At 39.0% G+C, this 14,724-nt stretch overlaps 1 protein-coding gene across 2 annotated transcripts in view; it reads left to right on the top strand.

Moving 5' to 3' along the window:
* Nucleotides 1–938: 938 nt before the first annotated feature.
* HINT1 (histidine triad nucleotide binding protein 1) overlaps nt 939–14,724 on the top strand; it is a 40,233-nt gene continuing 26,447 nt past the window's right edge. The window contains exons 1-3 of one of the 2 annotated variants that reach the window (XM_048931264.1): nt 939–1,115; nt 3,781–3,885; nt 4,620–4,950. In XM_048931264.1, the coding sequence (XP_048787221.1) occupies nt 1,005–1,115; nt 3,781–3,885; nt 4,620–4,784 (381 nt within the window). In that variant the 5' untranslated portion in view covers nt 939–1,004 and the 3' untranslated portion in view covers nt 4,785–4,950. Of the gene's footprint in view, nt 1,116–3,780; nt 3,886–4,619; nt 4,951–14,724 lie in introns of those variants that run through there. The other variant, XM_048931265.1, reaches the window with a different exon arrangement.

The following is a 14,724-nucleotide window of genomic DNA, read 5'->3' as shown; positions in this document are numbered from 1 at the left end:
AAACCATTGAGGCAGAAGATACAAGTATTCTATTGTGTCACCAGTGCAATATTACAGAGAGAAAACAAAACTCTTCACCCACTAAAGCCAAAATGGAGAGTTTCAGAATTACGACTTAGAGATTCCTTTTGTTAAAGTAATGTATTGTTTCTTAAACTAATGTACTAGTCCCCATTGCTAAACAAGCCAACCTGTACCAAATTACTGTATTTCTGTATTTATCACTAAGGCTTTTTTTAAACATATATATTCCAGTTAAGAACTCCACGGCCAACGGAATGACTTCATCTATCTTTTTCCTTTACAAACAGACAAACAGAGAACCAAATACATTTGCCCATGAAGCACCGATTCCTTCCTCATTTTAGCCTTGTACTACAGTAGAATCCTTTGAGCACATACACACCAAAATAAATTAATGCAGGACCACAACGAGGCACAGAATATCATCCCAGCATTCAGAGCTTTGTGTAGCATCTAAAGATGCAGAATTTCTGTGTTATTACCAGAGGTGTATAACAAATCTGGCACTTCATGCTCTGTGCCACCAGCTGCACATCCTCACTTAGTAACCTCCACGAACACATGGCTGCCCGCAAACTTAACAGCAGGCCCTGTTTCTCTTTCAACTTTCCATCAACAAACCTCTGGACTTAGCCGTGAACCGAAAACGACGTGAGGACCGCGGGATTAACAGGCGCCGGATGCCTGAAACCGCAACGAGCGACTGCAACCAACACAAACGGCCGCAACACGCCCCTCATTCACTTCACCCCGTCCTCTCTGGATCCCTCCGCGCCGCATGGCGCTTACACGTTCCGAGTTCCAGAACGCGGGGCCGGTGAGGCGGGCCCTAGCAAAAAAAGGCAGGCAACTCATCCAATGGCGAAGAGGGAAACGGGGGGCGGTGCTCTGCTGGGCCAATGAGCTCCGTGAGGGGCGGGGCTGCGGCGGCGAGAAAGCGCGGTGGCGGCGGCGTGCGCGGTGTGTTGCGGTGCGTCAGCATGGCTGACGAGATCCGTAAGGCGCAGGCCGCGCGCCCCGGTGGGGACACCATCTTCGGGAAGATTATCCGCAAGGAGATTCCCGCCAACATAATCTACGAGGACGAGCAGGTGCGGGCAAGGCGCCCCTTGCTTACAGCCGCTCCCGGCCTTGGGGCGGGCGAGACGTCGGCTGGCTCCGCTGTGCGCCCGGCCTCGCGGTGTCGGTGGCCCGTGTGCCGCATTGGAGCTTCCCGGCGCTGCGGCCTTGCTGCCCGCGGGCGGGGTTCCCGTGATCGGTGTGCGCGGGTCCAGCTGCGCCGTCTCGCTGCGCCGTCTCGCGTGTGGGGCTCTGCCCCCCGGGCCCTGCGTCGGATCTCTGGGCTGCGCCATTAAAGTAGGAAATGAGGGAGCGTTCTACCTTCTGGTTCTGTTGGTAGAAGTCTGGAAATAGCCTTTCTGTGACTTGGGAAGTGCGGTCAGAGACTTGACTGCTGGTTCATCGCGGTGTACGGGAACTCAGTAAGCTGGTTCGGATGTGAAAGCAGGTGTTAACTGCGAGGTGTTGGCTTTAAGTTAGCATTTACCCTAACGTCAGTTTTTTTGTCTTTAGTACGATACGCTGGTGGGTGTCTCTTGAAATAACGATGTACCTGCGGCTACATCTCCATGCCTTATTTGTGAGCTTAACAATCTTGGGCAGCCTGAAACAATGTTTTAACAAATCGTAGTAATGTTGCAGCTGCTGTATACTTTCAAGAGAAATTGTCCTGGCTTCAGAGTATCAGGATACTGTGTCTTTGTGTTGGGATGTGTTTGCGTCCTTTCTATACCAAGGAAAAGCTGCGTGAGATTCTCCCTCAGCTGTCCTGCCAGGAGCCTTACGATTGCTTGATTGAGAAGGGTGCTGCTGGCAGCCTGATCAATCTTGTCAGTAGATAAGCGGCTCTGACAGCCACCAATACTGAGTACTCAATACTGAATACTCTTCAGTACCAATACTGAAGAGTGATTAACTGCAGTCTTGTTTGATTTTTACCTGAAACTGTGCATTCAGAGTTTAGTTGCTTTTCACAGAGAATAATCTTTAATTTACTTTATTGACTGCACTGAGGATATGTTTAGAGATTAAAGTGAGGTAATACTGATACAGGGAAGGCTTTGCATTGTAAATAGACACGCAGAGAAAAATAATAAAAAGTACAAAGTCTCTGTAGAGTTAAACCTTGTCACTGTTCTTTTAGTTGTGTCAGAAATAAAAATGGCACTTGTGAAGGTGACAGTTGATTTCCTGTGTGCCCTCAGTTTTTCTTTTCTGATTGTTGACTACTACTTGTGCTACCTATTCTACAGAAAATTAGTTGTTGCTGGGTTTTGGCTCATTAACTTACTTGAATTAGTTTATGCATATGCACTCCCCCACGAAGCACAGAAAAATTGCTTTGAAAAAATGAGTACAATGTAAAATTTATGTAATCATGTGCAAATTAGTTCTAATCACTGATTAATCTTTGTTTGCTTCTCTAGTAGAGAGAAACAAACAGTTCAACAGAAATCCAAAACTGGTCTTCTTTGCAAAGGTAGTTTAAGATAAGATGGATTGGAGAATAAAGTAATATGTGATAAAGCTTAACAATGACTTCAGTTGCTGCAGGAGAACTAGAAACGCTGTAGATCTGGAGTTGCATAGGAATTTCCTTATTGGCTAACAAATAAATGAAACCTCTAGGAAAGATGTGTTTTGAGGAATGTTACTGCTGTAAGTTTTGCTGTGAAGTGGATGAGTAAGTCAGAGATGACCTCTAACTACTAGTAGCTAAGTGTGAACATGGTCTGGGCTTCTGAAGACTGTGATGGCTGCAGTACCAAAATCTGATTTTATCATCAGTTATTTGCACAAACAGGCATAGAAGTCCTTTCCCTTCTCTTTCTCCACCTACTGGACTTTCCTGATTTAAAGGAAACATCTGTCTCCTTACCCTTGTTCTCTTGCATCCTACTTCTGGAGGTAAATGTCTATGCTCAGGCTTATTTGATATTTCTAAGGAGGTACTGCTTGAAGTTTCAGAACAAATTTTGGTACTTGTGTAAAAGAAGGTAGGAGTAAATTACTTATCATGCATTGCTGTTTGTATTTCTAAGGTGATTCTTTTTCTCAGTCTGGAAATATGTGAAATAGCAGCCTTAATACACTATTTTGAAATTGTCTTTCTCTGAAATACTTGATGTTACTGAAAACAGGAAATGTAATATGGCTTCAACTGCATAGCTGCCTTGCTGTCATGGTATTGTAGGATTTGCAGGGGACCTCTGAAGACTGTCTAGTTCAATTCCCTCACTAAAGCAGATTCCCTATTTCTGACCAAAGCAATACTTAGATGTTTTTGCAGTAGCAAAAGTAGTTTTTGGCAACTGTTTGCTCTTTTCTTAGTGAACTGAGCAATAAGAGGAAAAATGAGAATAAATGTACTTTCTATAGATATGTGTGTCATCAGCTCTCTTAGTTGTTATACATATTTGAGAAGAAAAAATTGTTGTCACTTGCTGACTACAGCTCCTGAACAATGCTTTTAAAAAATGATCATTCTCTGTTCACACCATTAAGTTTTGTTAAGTAGGTGCTCAGTGTGTAGAAATCATAAATGTGGCTAATATATATCATTCAAGAAAAAAACATCTCTGGTTATGTTTAGAATATCTGATAATCTGCCTAAGTGCACGTCACAGAGCATACTGATTTCTTTAAATTCTTACCTTTCTCTGAAGCAAGTATACTTTTTATCTGTTTTTCTTCCAGTGCCTTGCGTTCCATGATATCTCACCCCAAGCTCCAACGCATTTTCTAGTGATTCCCAAGAAGCCTATTGTCAGGTTGTCTGAAGCAGAAGATTCTGATGAATCTGTAAGTACTGTAGAAGCTTTCTGTACACTAAACTACTTTTAAATACTTCATAATATATTTTTCTCTCCCCCTTTTCATCTTGACATTATGAAGAAATAAAGTAGTTTTCTGATACTGTAGTTGCTGGTTCTAGTTTAGAATGGGAATGGAACTCAGCTTTTCCGGTAAAGGTAGTGATATAATGCTAAACAAATCTCTGGGTATGTACTTGCAGTGCAGAATGCATTGTTTTGGCGTACAGTTTAATGTATGTCTGAACTCTAGTTTATGGTAAGTAGTAGTACTTACAGAGAATATATAGAGTAGTACTTCTAATGTGGAGAACAGAGATTGGGTCTGGTAGATGAGAGCTGAAGAAAGGAAGATTCAGCTGTAAACTCCTGAACAGTGCGTTTTTTAGCTAAAGCAGTTACAGGTTTGCAAGATGAAATTTCTTTTCCTCTTTAATTATTTATGCTGCCTGCAGAAGTTGCCAGGCCTTTAACTGTGATACAAGTATAACTTCTCTGATACTTTGTAGTTTGTTACTGTCTAGCTTGAAAAAATTCTGTAGCTTGCTCTTTCTTCCTGTATTATGCACAGTCAGTCTTTATAGCTTTGCTTGGAGAATGTCAATTGCAAACAGATGGCAATTTGAAGAGCTGTGGCTGGATTTCTTAGGATTAACTGACCTCTGAGTAGTTCTCTGCTCTCATTCTTCCCTTCTTGCCCTCTCCCTTCTTTTTGTCCTCCAGCTTCTTGGGCATTTAATGATTGTTGGCAAGAAGTGTGCTGCTAACCTGGGCCTGACCAATGGATTCCGGATGGTTTTGAATGAAGGGCCTGAGGGTGGGCAGTCTGTCTATCATGTACATCTCCATATTCTGGGAGGTCGTCAGTTGGGCTGGCCTCCTGGCTAAGATTTTTACACCACAAGAGATGCTGCATGCGTACAAATCATAGCAGATAGATTTGTTTCCCGTCAACTTAGCCACTGTTAATGTAAATTGTTCTTGGATATGTGTCTTTGAAGGGTAATAAATGCTCTGAACAACACTTGCACAATAAAGATACAGCATGTGAGAATGATCTGTCTCGTGTGTCTTTCTGATGGAATTGGTTCTACCTAAGTTAAAATATTGTGTCTGGGATGTGTGTGGTTCTACTATTAGCAGTGTTGTACAGATGGTGATTTGTCTTGTCATTTGAAACCTGAGGATGCAACTGTATATGAGTCTTTCATGCCCTTTTGGAAAAAAACAAGCTTTTCGAAAGCTGCGGCTACAACTTACAGAGCTTTTTTATTTATTTATTTATTTATTTTTAGTGTGAAATTACAAAGATGCCATGCAGGAACTGTTTCAAGCAAACTGTTGTTTTAGAAACGTACAACTCCAGCTCAAGCATTCCATCAGTATCTGCTTAATAAGGCCTTTTTGTCATCCTTTTCCTATGAAAAAGGATTAAGCAATAGTCTAAAAGTACTATGAAACTATACCATAGATGATATTGTATTTATAGCTACATCATGGTTTTGATAGAATTGAGGACTTGAAAATGTTAAACTGTTTATGTAGGACCTCTTAAGGTGCTCAAGTTGTTTCATAATGTAAGTGTGCATTTTAGAGATTTAATTGGGCACAATTTGTCCTTCAGTATGGCACTTTGTCAGTATTGTACAGTTCTTAATACTGTTACCAAATCTCTGCAAGATAGTTATTCCTGAATTAGGCTCACTGAAGTGTCGGCCAGTGTAAATATAAAGCAGCTGTTCTTTGTGTTAAAATTGAGAAGGCCTAGCTAACCAGTTTTATTGCTGCTTACTGTTGGAATTTAAGCAGATGCCATAAGAAAATTATATTTGTGATCACCACTTCTTCAGAGTACAGTTTTAACATCAAGGGCATTAGAGAAAGAAAGTGGGTGCATAGAGAATGGTGGACAGGCAAAAACTGTCAGATAGGTTAATTCAGCTGAAAAGTTTTTTTTTTGGTTTTTTTTTTTTTTTTTTGGTAAAAGCATATGAAATCACTCAACTTGGAAGCATTCTCTGACAGTTCTGAGCAGCAGAACTCTTCACCTAAGAAGTTACTTCAACTGGAAGACTATCTAGTGCTTCTGATGGCAACTATATTTTAGAATAAGAAGTGTCTACAGTGTGGTAACGTTACATCTGTTCTCCTGCATGTCCTGTGTAGAAGTGTTGGGAAAGCCCAACCCCTAAAGGTACAGTGTCACACCTGAATCTCAAAACTGAGGTATGACCAGTAGACACTGTGAGGCCAAAGTAAATCTTAAAAATAGCTGAAAATGTTTCTTGTTTGCTCTTGAAAAGTGCTCAGTGAAGTATGTGCTGATATGAGGACTTAGATGGTGCTTGGGGCATCAGGAGATTAACTGTAAGCAGCCGTATGTAGGGATACATATGTGAAATGTGCACAGCTTTCACTCTTCTGATTTTCATTTTATGTGTTTTTTTTTTTTTTTTTTTTACCAACGTTACCATTTGTGAGTTAATACGTGGTTGATCAAATTGATTGCATCACAGCTGAATCCAGTATCAGAGGAACATTATCAAAGCTTTTGTTGCTGTATTTGGTGTCTGACCTGCAGATAAACATGTTTTAGGAAGGTTTTGCAAAAGTAGGTACAAGATGAGCTGATGTTGTGATTTAACTTTGCAGGCAGAAAAGCAATATACCACAGAGCTGTTCACCTACTTTCCTCCTTCTCACTGGGAAAAGAGAAGAGAATTGTGGGACGGGGGGGGAGTAAAACTCGTGGATTAAGAAAAAGACTTTGTTCTGGAATGGATGAGAAAAATAATAGTAATGATAATAATAGGTCACTCTGAAAGTACTGCCTCTTATTTCTGTGGAAACTGTAAACATATAAAGAGCACAACATTCCATGGAGCCAATTCTCAGTTACAGAATACTATTTTTTTTTTTTTTTTTTTTTTTTCAACACAATCAAAATCATTGACTTTTTTTTGCCTGCAAAAGCTACCAGGCTGTGCTTGTAAAAGAAACAAAACAAACAAAAAAACACCTTAGACCACCTAGCAGAGGTGACCCATAATCACTACTGCTGAGCTGCTCAACCTGCCACCTCATTGTGCTCACATCCACTGTTTGGTTTCAGTAAATGTTCAGCAGTTATCTGAAATTGGATATGACCTTTATTCTGCAATTACACACCTTTGCCTCATATGTACCTTCTGTCAGTTTTGTCAGACTGTTTGTCTCCTACAATTTGTCTCATGGCAATAAAATATAATTGAGTTCTGGTGGGAAAGTTCATCCCCTACTGCCATACCACTATCATCTGCCTCTGACGTTTTGGACATGCATAATAAAGTAGGAGGCATTACTTTCAGAGCAGCCATTATATGTATTTACAAAACAAGTGGTGCATAATAAAATTGTTCATCCCACCAACCAGTGCCCAGCCAGTCCCTGAGTAACAGCTGACCCCTACAATCTTGTCCAGTTTAGGTCAGCAGTTCTACTTTTGTCTCCTCCCAGCTCATTGTACCGCCTTAGCTTTCCTTGCTGGCAGGACAGTATGAGAAGCTGAAAAACTGGAATGTCCTAACTCTCTGCAGTGCTGTTAATCAACAGCTACAACATTCGTGTGTTACCAACATTGCATCATACCATTATGAAGAAAGTAACAGTCCCAGCCAAAACCAGGTCAGGTTGCTAACAAGTGAACTGTGCATAAGTTTTAGATGTGTGCGTTCATCAGTACCTTAAAAAATGAGAAATAATGTTCAAATGATTAGAAGATTAGAACTGAGCTTAAAACATGTCAGACAACAATGAACCAACCAATGCTGAAAAAAATTTTTGAATGGAAAATTTGATATAACCTAGAGCACAGGGATATGGCAAATTTCATCCCAGTAAGTATTTAAAACAAGCAAAAAAAAAAAAAAAAGGAGATGGGAAAGTAATATGTTTATACTGCTGAGGGTTCTGAGCCACTCGTTGAAAGATCTTCTGTTCTCTTCTGTTTCCCCAAATTATAAAATGTGTTTTATCAACAGCATGTAAGCAACTGCGGGTCTCAGACTTTAATCTTCTTGGGCTGAAGATGGAAATGATCTACCTGAAGTAGACAGAAGCTGAAATATGATTTAAAGTTGTGCTGTTGCAGTGTTTGCAATCACTTAACTAAATGATTGAGCTAGGTGTCATGTACTGGTACATCTGCAAAAGCTCTCGAGACATCTGGCAGTTAGAGGTGGGGATGGGTTGGGAATTTTTGGTTTTTTTTTTTTATAAGCAGTGGGGTTACTGAAGAGACTGGACAGGGCTTAGAAATTCAGAGCAATTAGGTTATTATCGTACATTTTATAAGTCTGGAATTTAGGTCACATTTTGCAAATAATACCATCGTTATATTGCTGCAAATGAGAGATATTAACAAGGTGTTAAGCAGGGATCCACAGAAAAAAACTCAACATGGAAGCTTACTGGTACAAAAAACTGATGGATCAGGTTTTTTTTCCTTCAAATTTCAAGGGCTTAAACATAGAGTACAGGATATACTTTAGTTTGGATCAATACTGTTCTTACAAGTGAATCTAGCTCTGTTTTGGTTTTTATTTTTGGATCAGCCTTGGACTCTGTGGATTTGATTGATTTTGGATGAAGTGGGACAGATTAAATATATTCCAGCCAAAAACAGGTATTAGGCTCTTGTAGCCAAAATAGAACTTGTCAAAAGAACAAAAAACATTGTGCAGAAATTTGTACTGTGTGGATGTTATATTCTTATATTGGCTTTACAAATTGCCTTAGTCACAAAGTGGCATCCATGGGAATGGTTATAAAGATGTGAAGAAGGCAGAACTTACACAAAAACTATCATTACAGTCTCTTCTAATCCAAGCCATTCTATGATTCTATGAAAAAGCCTGGTATGAAACAGAAGATCTTGGACTGAGTAGAATTCAGTTTTTATGTGCGTATCACATAGGGATTAAGTTTGGTCTGAAAATATTTCATCGGAAAAGCTGAAGAATATAGAGAATAAACTTGGACCTATTCAAATGAAGCATCTTCAACCTACAGAGCAACCCAGAATACTTGAGCACTCTTCATCCTTTTTAGGTCTTCTCCAGTTACCAGGTAAAAACAGCCATGGTGATTTCCTTTATTTTTAACAGACAAGAGAGTACCTGTAATAAACATGGCAGAACGTAATCTAGTTTTATTGTTATTTCCAGTTACAATTTTCTGTCCTTAAAAAAAAAAAATAAAAAAAAAATCTCTAATACTCAAGTATTGTGCTCCAGCCAATTCATAGCTAAACTTGAAGAAACTGGAAAGAAGTTCAAAACTTGGGTTAGTATTATTGGGCAGAGCTGTTTGCCACCACTGGTGACCAGGTAAGTGCCCTGTAACAGTCATGAAGAAGTTGAACAGGAGATAGTGTTTATTGTGCTGTAATGTTTTACAGCCTGACACCTATTCTTCTACAGGACTGCTAGGAGGAAAGAACTTCCATCTAAGCCTAAATCAGATTATTCCACGTAGAAGTTAAGGGAGGCTGAGTGGTTTAAAAGAGGTCCCTGCTTTAGTAATCAGGGTACTAACATTTGAGGACAGGAAACTCAGGATATACTTGGGGATTCAGCTTCAAGGAAATGAACAGTTTTTCTAAATAACTGTCAATGGTTTTGGGCCTGATATGTCTTGGTTCTGTGACTAATAGGATGGAGGGATCCACAGACTTACATCTAGGGAAGGGGAAAAGGGGTAGGGAAAAGGTAGAGAGATGGGCCTAAAAATGAAATGGTGTCAACAAGCTAAGGGAGAAAACTAATGTACTAATTATGGTATTGGAATGTGAGATAACACAATATAATACTTATAATTGGAATTGAAGCTAATAAATCAAATAAAATGAGTGAGAGAGTTTTCAAAAGCAAAGGTCTTACTCTAGTGCTGAAGGTAAGATGGCTGGGGAGCGCACACCACAGAGACCAACAGTGAAGGAAGGGCTAGTCTCATGACTCCTGAGCAATTTTATCTTTCCCTCTGAATGGAAAATGGAAATAGGACAGTGAGGACTTCTGGGAGATGTAGTTCTTTTCTTCTGTGAACTAGATATCTGCAAATACTGAGAATCCATGGAACTAGAGCACTAAATCTTTAACTCTCAGTGCACTACATGATGTTATGATGTTCAACACCAATAACAGAAATCATAAAACCAGGACAGTAACTGAAAGTTCCTGAAAGAAAAAACATTTAGATGTTCCACAGGAAAGAGATTACCTCTTCTTAGCTCTTGGCAAAAGTGTCAAGAACATGCATGCAAAGGAAAAAAAAAAAAAACAACCAAAATGTAAGTATTAGCTTGCTGGATGCTTTTGTGTTTTGGAAACACAGCAACACCTGTAAATTAATCAGATGTGAGCTTGACTAACTTGGTCTTCCTTGTTTTAAACACAACCTGCAAGGTAGAATGACTTGAGAACGTGAAGGTAATAGTACAAGAAATGAGGCTGAACTGTATTTTCTGATCCCTTTTTCAGGAACATTTAGGACTGTGTTGTAAGTCTTCTACAAAGGAAACTTCAGTCGTAGAGAAAGAATCACAGCTGAAAATAATTATACTCCAAAACAATGAGCTATTTTTATTTTGTTTTGACAGTACTGTCAAAGTGTGTCAATTAAAAACTGCATGTTGGTTGAAAGAAGGGAACTAGATGTGGAAAAGCCACACTTTGTTAGAGGATGGCTTATATTTTATGAAAAGCTGTTCTGAGACTTGAAAGAGTAACCAATCTCTAAATACTCTTTTGCGTATTCAAAGAGGTTTGATTAGTGTTTGAGATCACAGCAGCAAGCAATTCCTGAAGCAGGCAGCTGGATGGAGCCACAGTGTTTTTAGTCCCTTACAAGGCCATTTATCCTTGTAGGGCTGAGATATACTGTTTATCTAGACTTTATCATGTGTGATGTGAGTGGAATAATAATTCAGTATGAAGGCGTCTGTGGGAAAAAGGACGGAAAGGATGAAGTGAAAAGAAAAAGTAAAAGTAAGGTTAATGTGTTGATACTGCAGTGAAAATGCATTGTCTATTCATGTTCTGTTAGGGCAGAGAGAGGGAGGAATATTCTCATGAAAGACTCCTGCTTTCTTCCATGGCAATGTTCACTTGCATGTTCCAAGCATTGTTCATTTCTGGTCCTTTTGTGTATATGCAAGTGAAGAAATCCAGAGATAAAGTTAGGTAGTTTCAGACAGTAGTTACTTCTCTCTGATTCAGCTCCATGACTTGAGATCTGTCTATCAAATAGCCCAGTGCAAGTCAGGAGAAGCTTAACAGCTTGTGTTGCATCAGTACTCATCCATACATCTATAACTTTTTTTGTCCTATTGCACAGTTGGGAGGTTCTAGTAAGCTGTGTTGACAGATCTAACATTATGGTGCTTTTGGAATGCATTGATTAGATTGTAAATGGCAGCACTTCCTATTGCTAGTTTTTGGTTTTTTTTGGTGTTTTTTTTTTTTTTTTTTTAATTTACTACAACTCCTGCACATAGATTTAACTTGATGTAATTTTTAGCCAAAAATCATTACCTCATGAATTGCTTCTGGATCTCAATTCAGTGAGAACACTTAGTTTTCTGCTTCAGAGAATTAATCAGCTGTAGCCTTTTCTTGTAGTTAGAGAAACTTCATTTTCTTCATAATATTGTGGCTTTTGTATCATTAACAATTCATCAGTACCCACAAAATTGCTTCCACCTTTATTCACAGTAGAGAAAACAACTCGCATTTTCTTTTCCAACTGTGACATAGGAATATTTAGATTTTGAAAAAAAAGATCTGAAATATGTGGAGGACTTGCTATAGTTCACTTTTCATTCCAAGACACCTTTCTTGCATCCCAGTCTCCCTGGAGTCTGCTGTTATCATTAAGTCATTTTTACCTTTGTTATAATTAAGGCTCTCTACTGTTAATTCTGCACAAACAATAGAGTTTCGGCTTTGTTGCCAAATAAGATGCATCATGACTGTAATCCAGCAGTTATTTATATCCAGTGAATCTTAGATGAGATAAATGTAGAAAACACTGGGCAGCCTGTTCCAGTGCTCCGTCACTTCACTGTAAAGAAGTTCTTGCGCACATTGGTGTGGAACTTCCTATGCTGCAGTTTCTGGCCATTTTCCCCTTGTCCTGTCTCCACACGCTGCTGAAAACAGTCCGGCCTCACCACTCTGCCCCCCACACCTTAGATATTTATAGACCTGGATCAGGTCCCCTCTCAGTCTCCTTTTCTCAAGGCTGAACAGACCCAGTTCATTCAGCCTTTCCTCATAGGAGAGATGCTCCAGGCCCTTCACCATCTTTGTGGCCCTCCACTGGACTCTTTCCAAGAGATCCCTGAACTGGTCATCAGTAAAGATATTGAAGAGGACAATAAGGATATTCAAGAAGACAGATTTTGAGCTGGTGCCTATCTCACATGCTTGATTGGACTGAAATGCATGTGCACATGTACAAATGTTACTTGGCTTAAAAAAAAAAAACAAAGCAGAACTAAATGTGTATGATTTCTTGTTTGCCTTTTATACAGAAATGCCTGGACTTCTGACTAGTAATCCCAGCTGACTGCTGTTTGTATAGTAAAAGGCCAGTTCTGCACTGCCTGCCAGATTGTTTGTGTTAGAGGGACCCTCAGCAACACTTCTATAGCCAAGTCAGGTCAACACTTCTGTCTGAAAAGAGAAGCAGATCTTGTAAGTAAATATGTTTGTGTTTCACAGTGCTGCCTGTTGTTTTCTCCTTTGTTAGCCTCTGATCTTTGATATAGCTGCATAGCTTTCAGTACCATGACTTCTCAAAATTGTGAATTTTAATTCTAAGAATGCTGGCTGAACGGCTCCATGTGATTAAAATAATAGGTCTTTCCATTGCTTACATCTCTAAAATGCATAATGGAAACGTCACCATCTATGCTTAATTATGACTTAAAAAATATGAAGCAGATTAGATGGATGTTCTGCTAACAATAAAGATATCTGGAAGTGCCTAGAGCCAAACAAAAAGCTTGGTATCTGAAAATCCAAATCCCAAACATCAGATTGGACTTTATTCTTGTACCCAAAATGTTTGGAAAACCTAGCTCTTATTTTGTGTATGTTTTGGAAAAATGGAAAAAAAGGTGCATGCATGATGTAAATTAACTTACTGAAATTCTGAGTTGTGCTGCAAAGTACAGAACATTCATTTGGTTCATTGCTATTAGAAAGTAATCAAACAGGATTAATTACTTCTTTTGTCTTCTGAAATTCCCATTTAGAAGGTGATACAGTTTATCTGCATTAAGGAATTGAAATATGACAATACAATGGGCACAGGTGTTAAAAACTTTTTTTACTGTCCAGACTTTTAGCAGCTTCCTAGCTAATATAGATGCTAGTTGTCAGCTGTTAAAATTCTTCATCTTTTTGTGACTCAAACACGGTAAGTTACTGCTTATGTATAATCAATGAATATTAAGATATTATAATTACAAAATAAACAAGAGAGTTAGGCAAAGCAGATTATAATAACAAAAAGAGAATAAGAGAATAGATAGAAAGCTTACCCCTATTCTGGCTCACTTACAAAACTCCAGCAGAATAGATCTCTAGAAGCAATCCTTCCACTCTGGTAGCCAGCTTTTAAATGGATCTAGGAGAAGTGGAGCCAGGCTCCACCCCTTCTGGCAGCACAGGTGAATTGCCTTCACCTGTGCTCCTGTGGCTGACACATTGCTCGCATCAGGTGATCAATCAGAAGTTCAGCAGTTCCCATACAGGTTGATTAACACTAATTTTTTTCTAATTCCTTGCATTCTGCCTTTGAGCAATTTTTGAAGTTCCCATTTTGACAAACCCTGGGTTTGCTTTAAAACCAGAATAAGGTAATGAATCTTCCATAAGGAAATGCTTTATTTCTTGAGCTGCTAAGACTTGCTTAACGAAGTACAGCTGTTGTGTTTCAAATGAAATATTGGTTAAGTGAGCAGGTAAAATAGATTAACGGATTGTAGTTAGAGATTAGATTATAATTAGAGATTAGAGATTAGGATTAGAGAGTGGCTGAACAGTCTCAAATTTAATAATCATGTAGTGTAATGAAGAGGAGCAAGGTGTATTTCAAGACCTTCCTGATATGGGAGAATAAATTAGTATGGCTTACTGACTTGGTTTCCTGCTCAACTGTTAGGGTTTGAAGTTTAGTATATTTTTAATCTACATTTTAGTAGTTTTTAAAATGCTCTGAACACACTTTTGCCTGTGAAAATTGCACTGTTTCCTGTGGGAACCACACTCAACTCTTCTGTGAGTACTTCTAATAATTCCTTATATCCTGTTTGACAACACCAGGTCATATTAAAATGTAAAAACGGCATGGAAGTGAAAGACATTTTGGTACTTAGGGACCATTTTGATTCTAATATTTGCTATAATTGTGAAGTGTACTTTACAATTGGAATTGGGTATAGTAAAAGCTACCACACCCAAGCATGCATAGTGACATATTCTAGTCTCTGTTATAAATCAGCATGATGTCTTTTCTGTGACAAAATCATTCCTTAAAATGGGGCATTATTCTGAATGTACTTCCTAGAATAGAACACATGAGGGTAGCATGGAGTTTGTAGAATTCAGCTTCTTACAGTGACAGAGACCTTGATTGTCCTGGCTTTTTACTTTATTGTGATAGAATGTGAATGCTAATATAAAAAGTAACAAAAATGACTGATTCAGCTTTTAAAATGGATCAGACTCTGAAACACAAAATTTCTTGTTAAAAGTATAGCATTCATCTGTTCAGCGTGGTT

The sequence above is a fragment of the Lagopus muta genome, chromosome Z (genome assembly GCF_023343835.1).
Source record: "Lagopus muta isolate bLagMut1 chromosome Z, bLagMut1 primary, whole genome shotgun sequence".
In the NCBI taxonomy this organism is placed as follows: Eukaryota; Metazoa; Chordata; class Aves; order Galliformes; family Phasianidae; genus Lagopus; species Lagopus muta.
The sequence above is the reverse complement of the archived record's forward strand: the minus strand, read 5'-3'. Positions and strand labels throughout refer to the sequence as shown.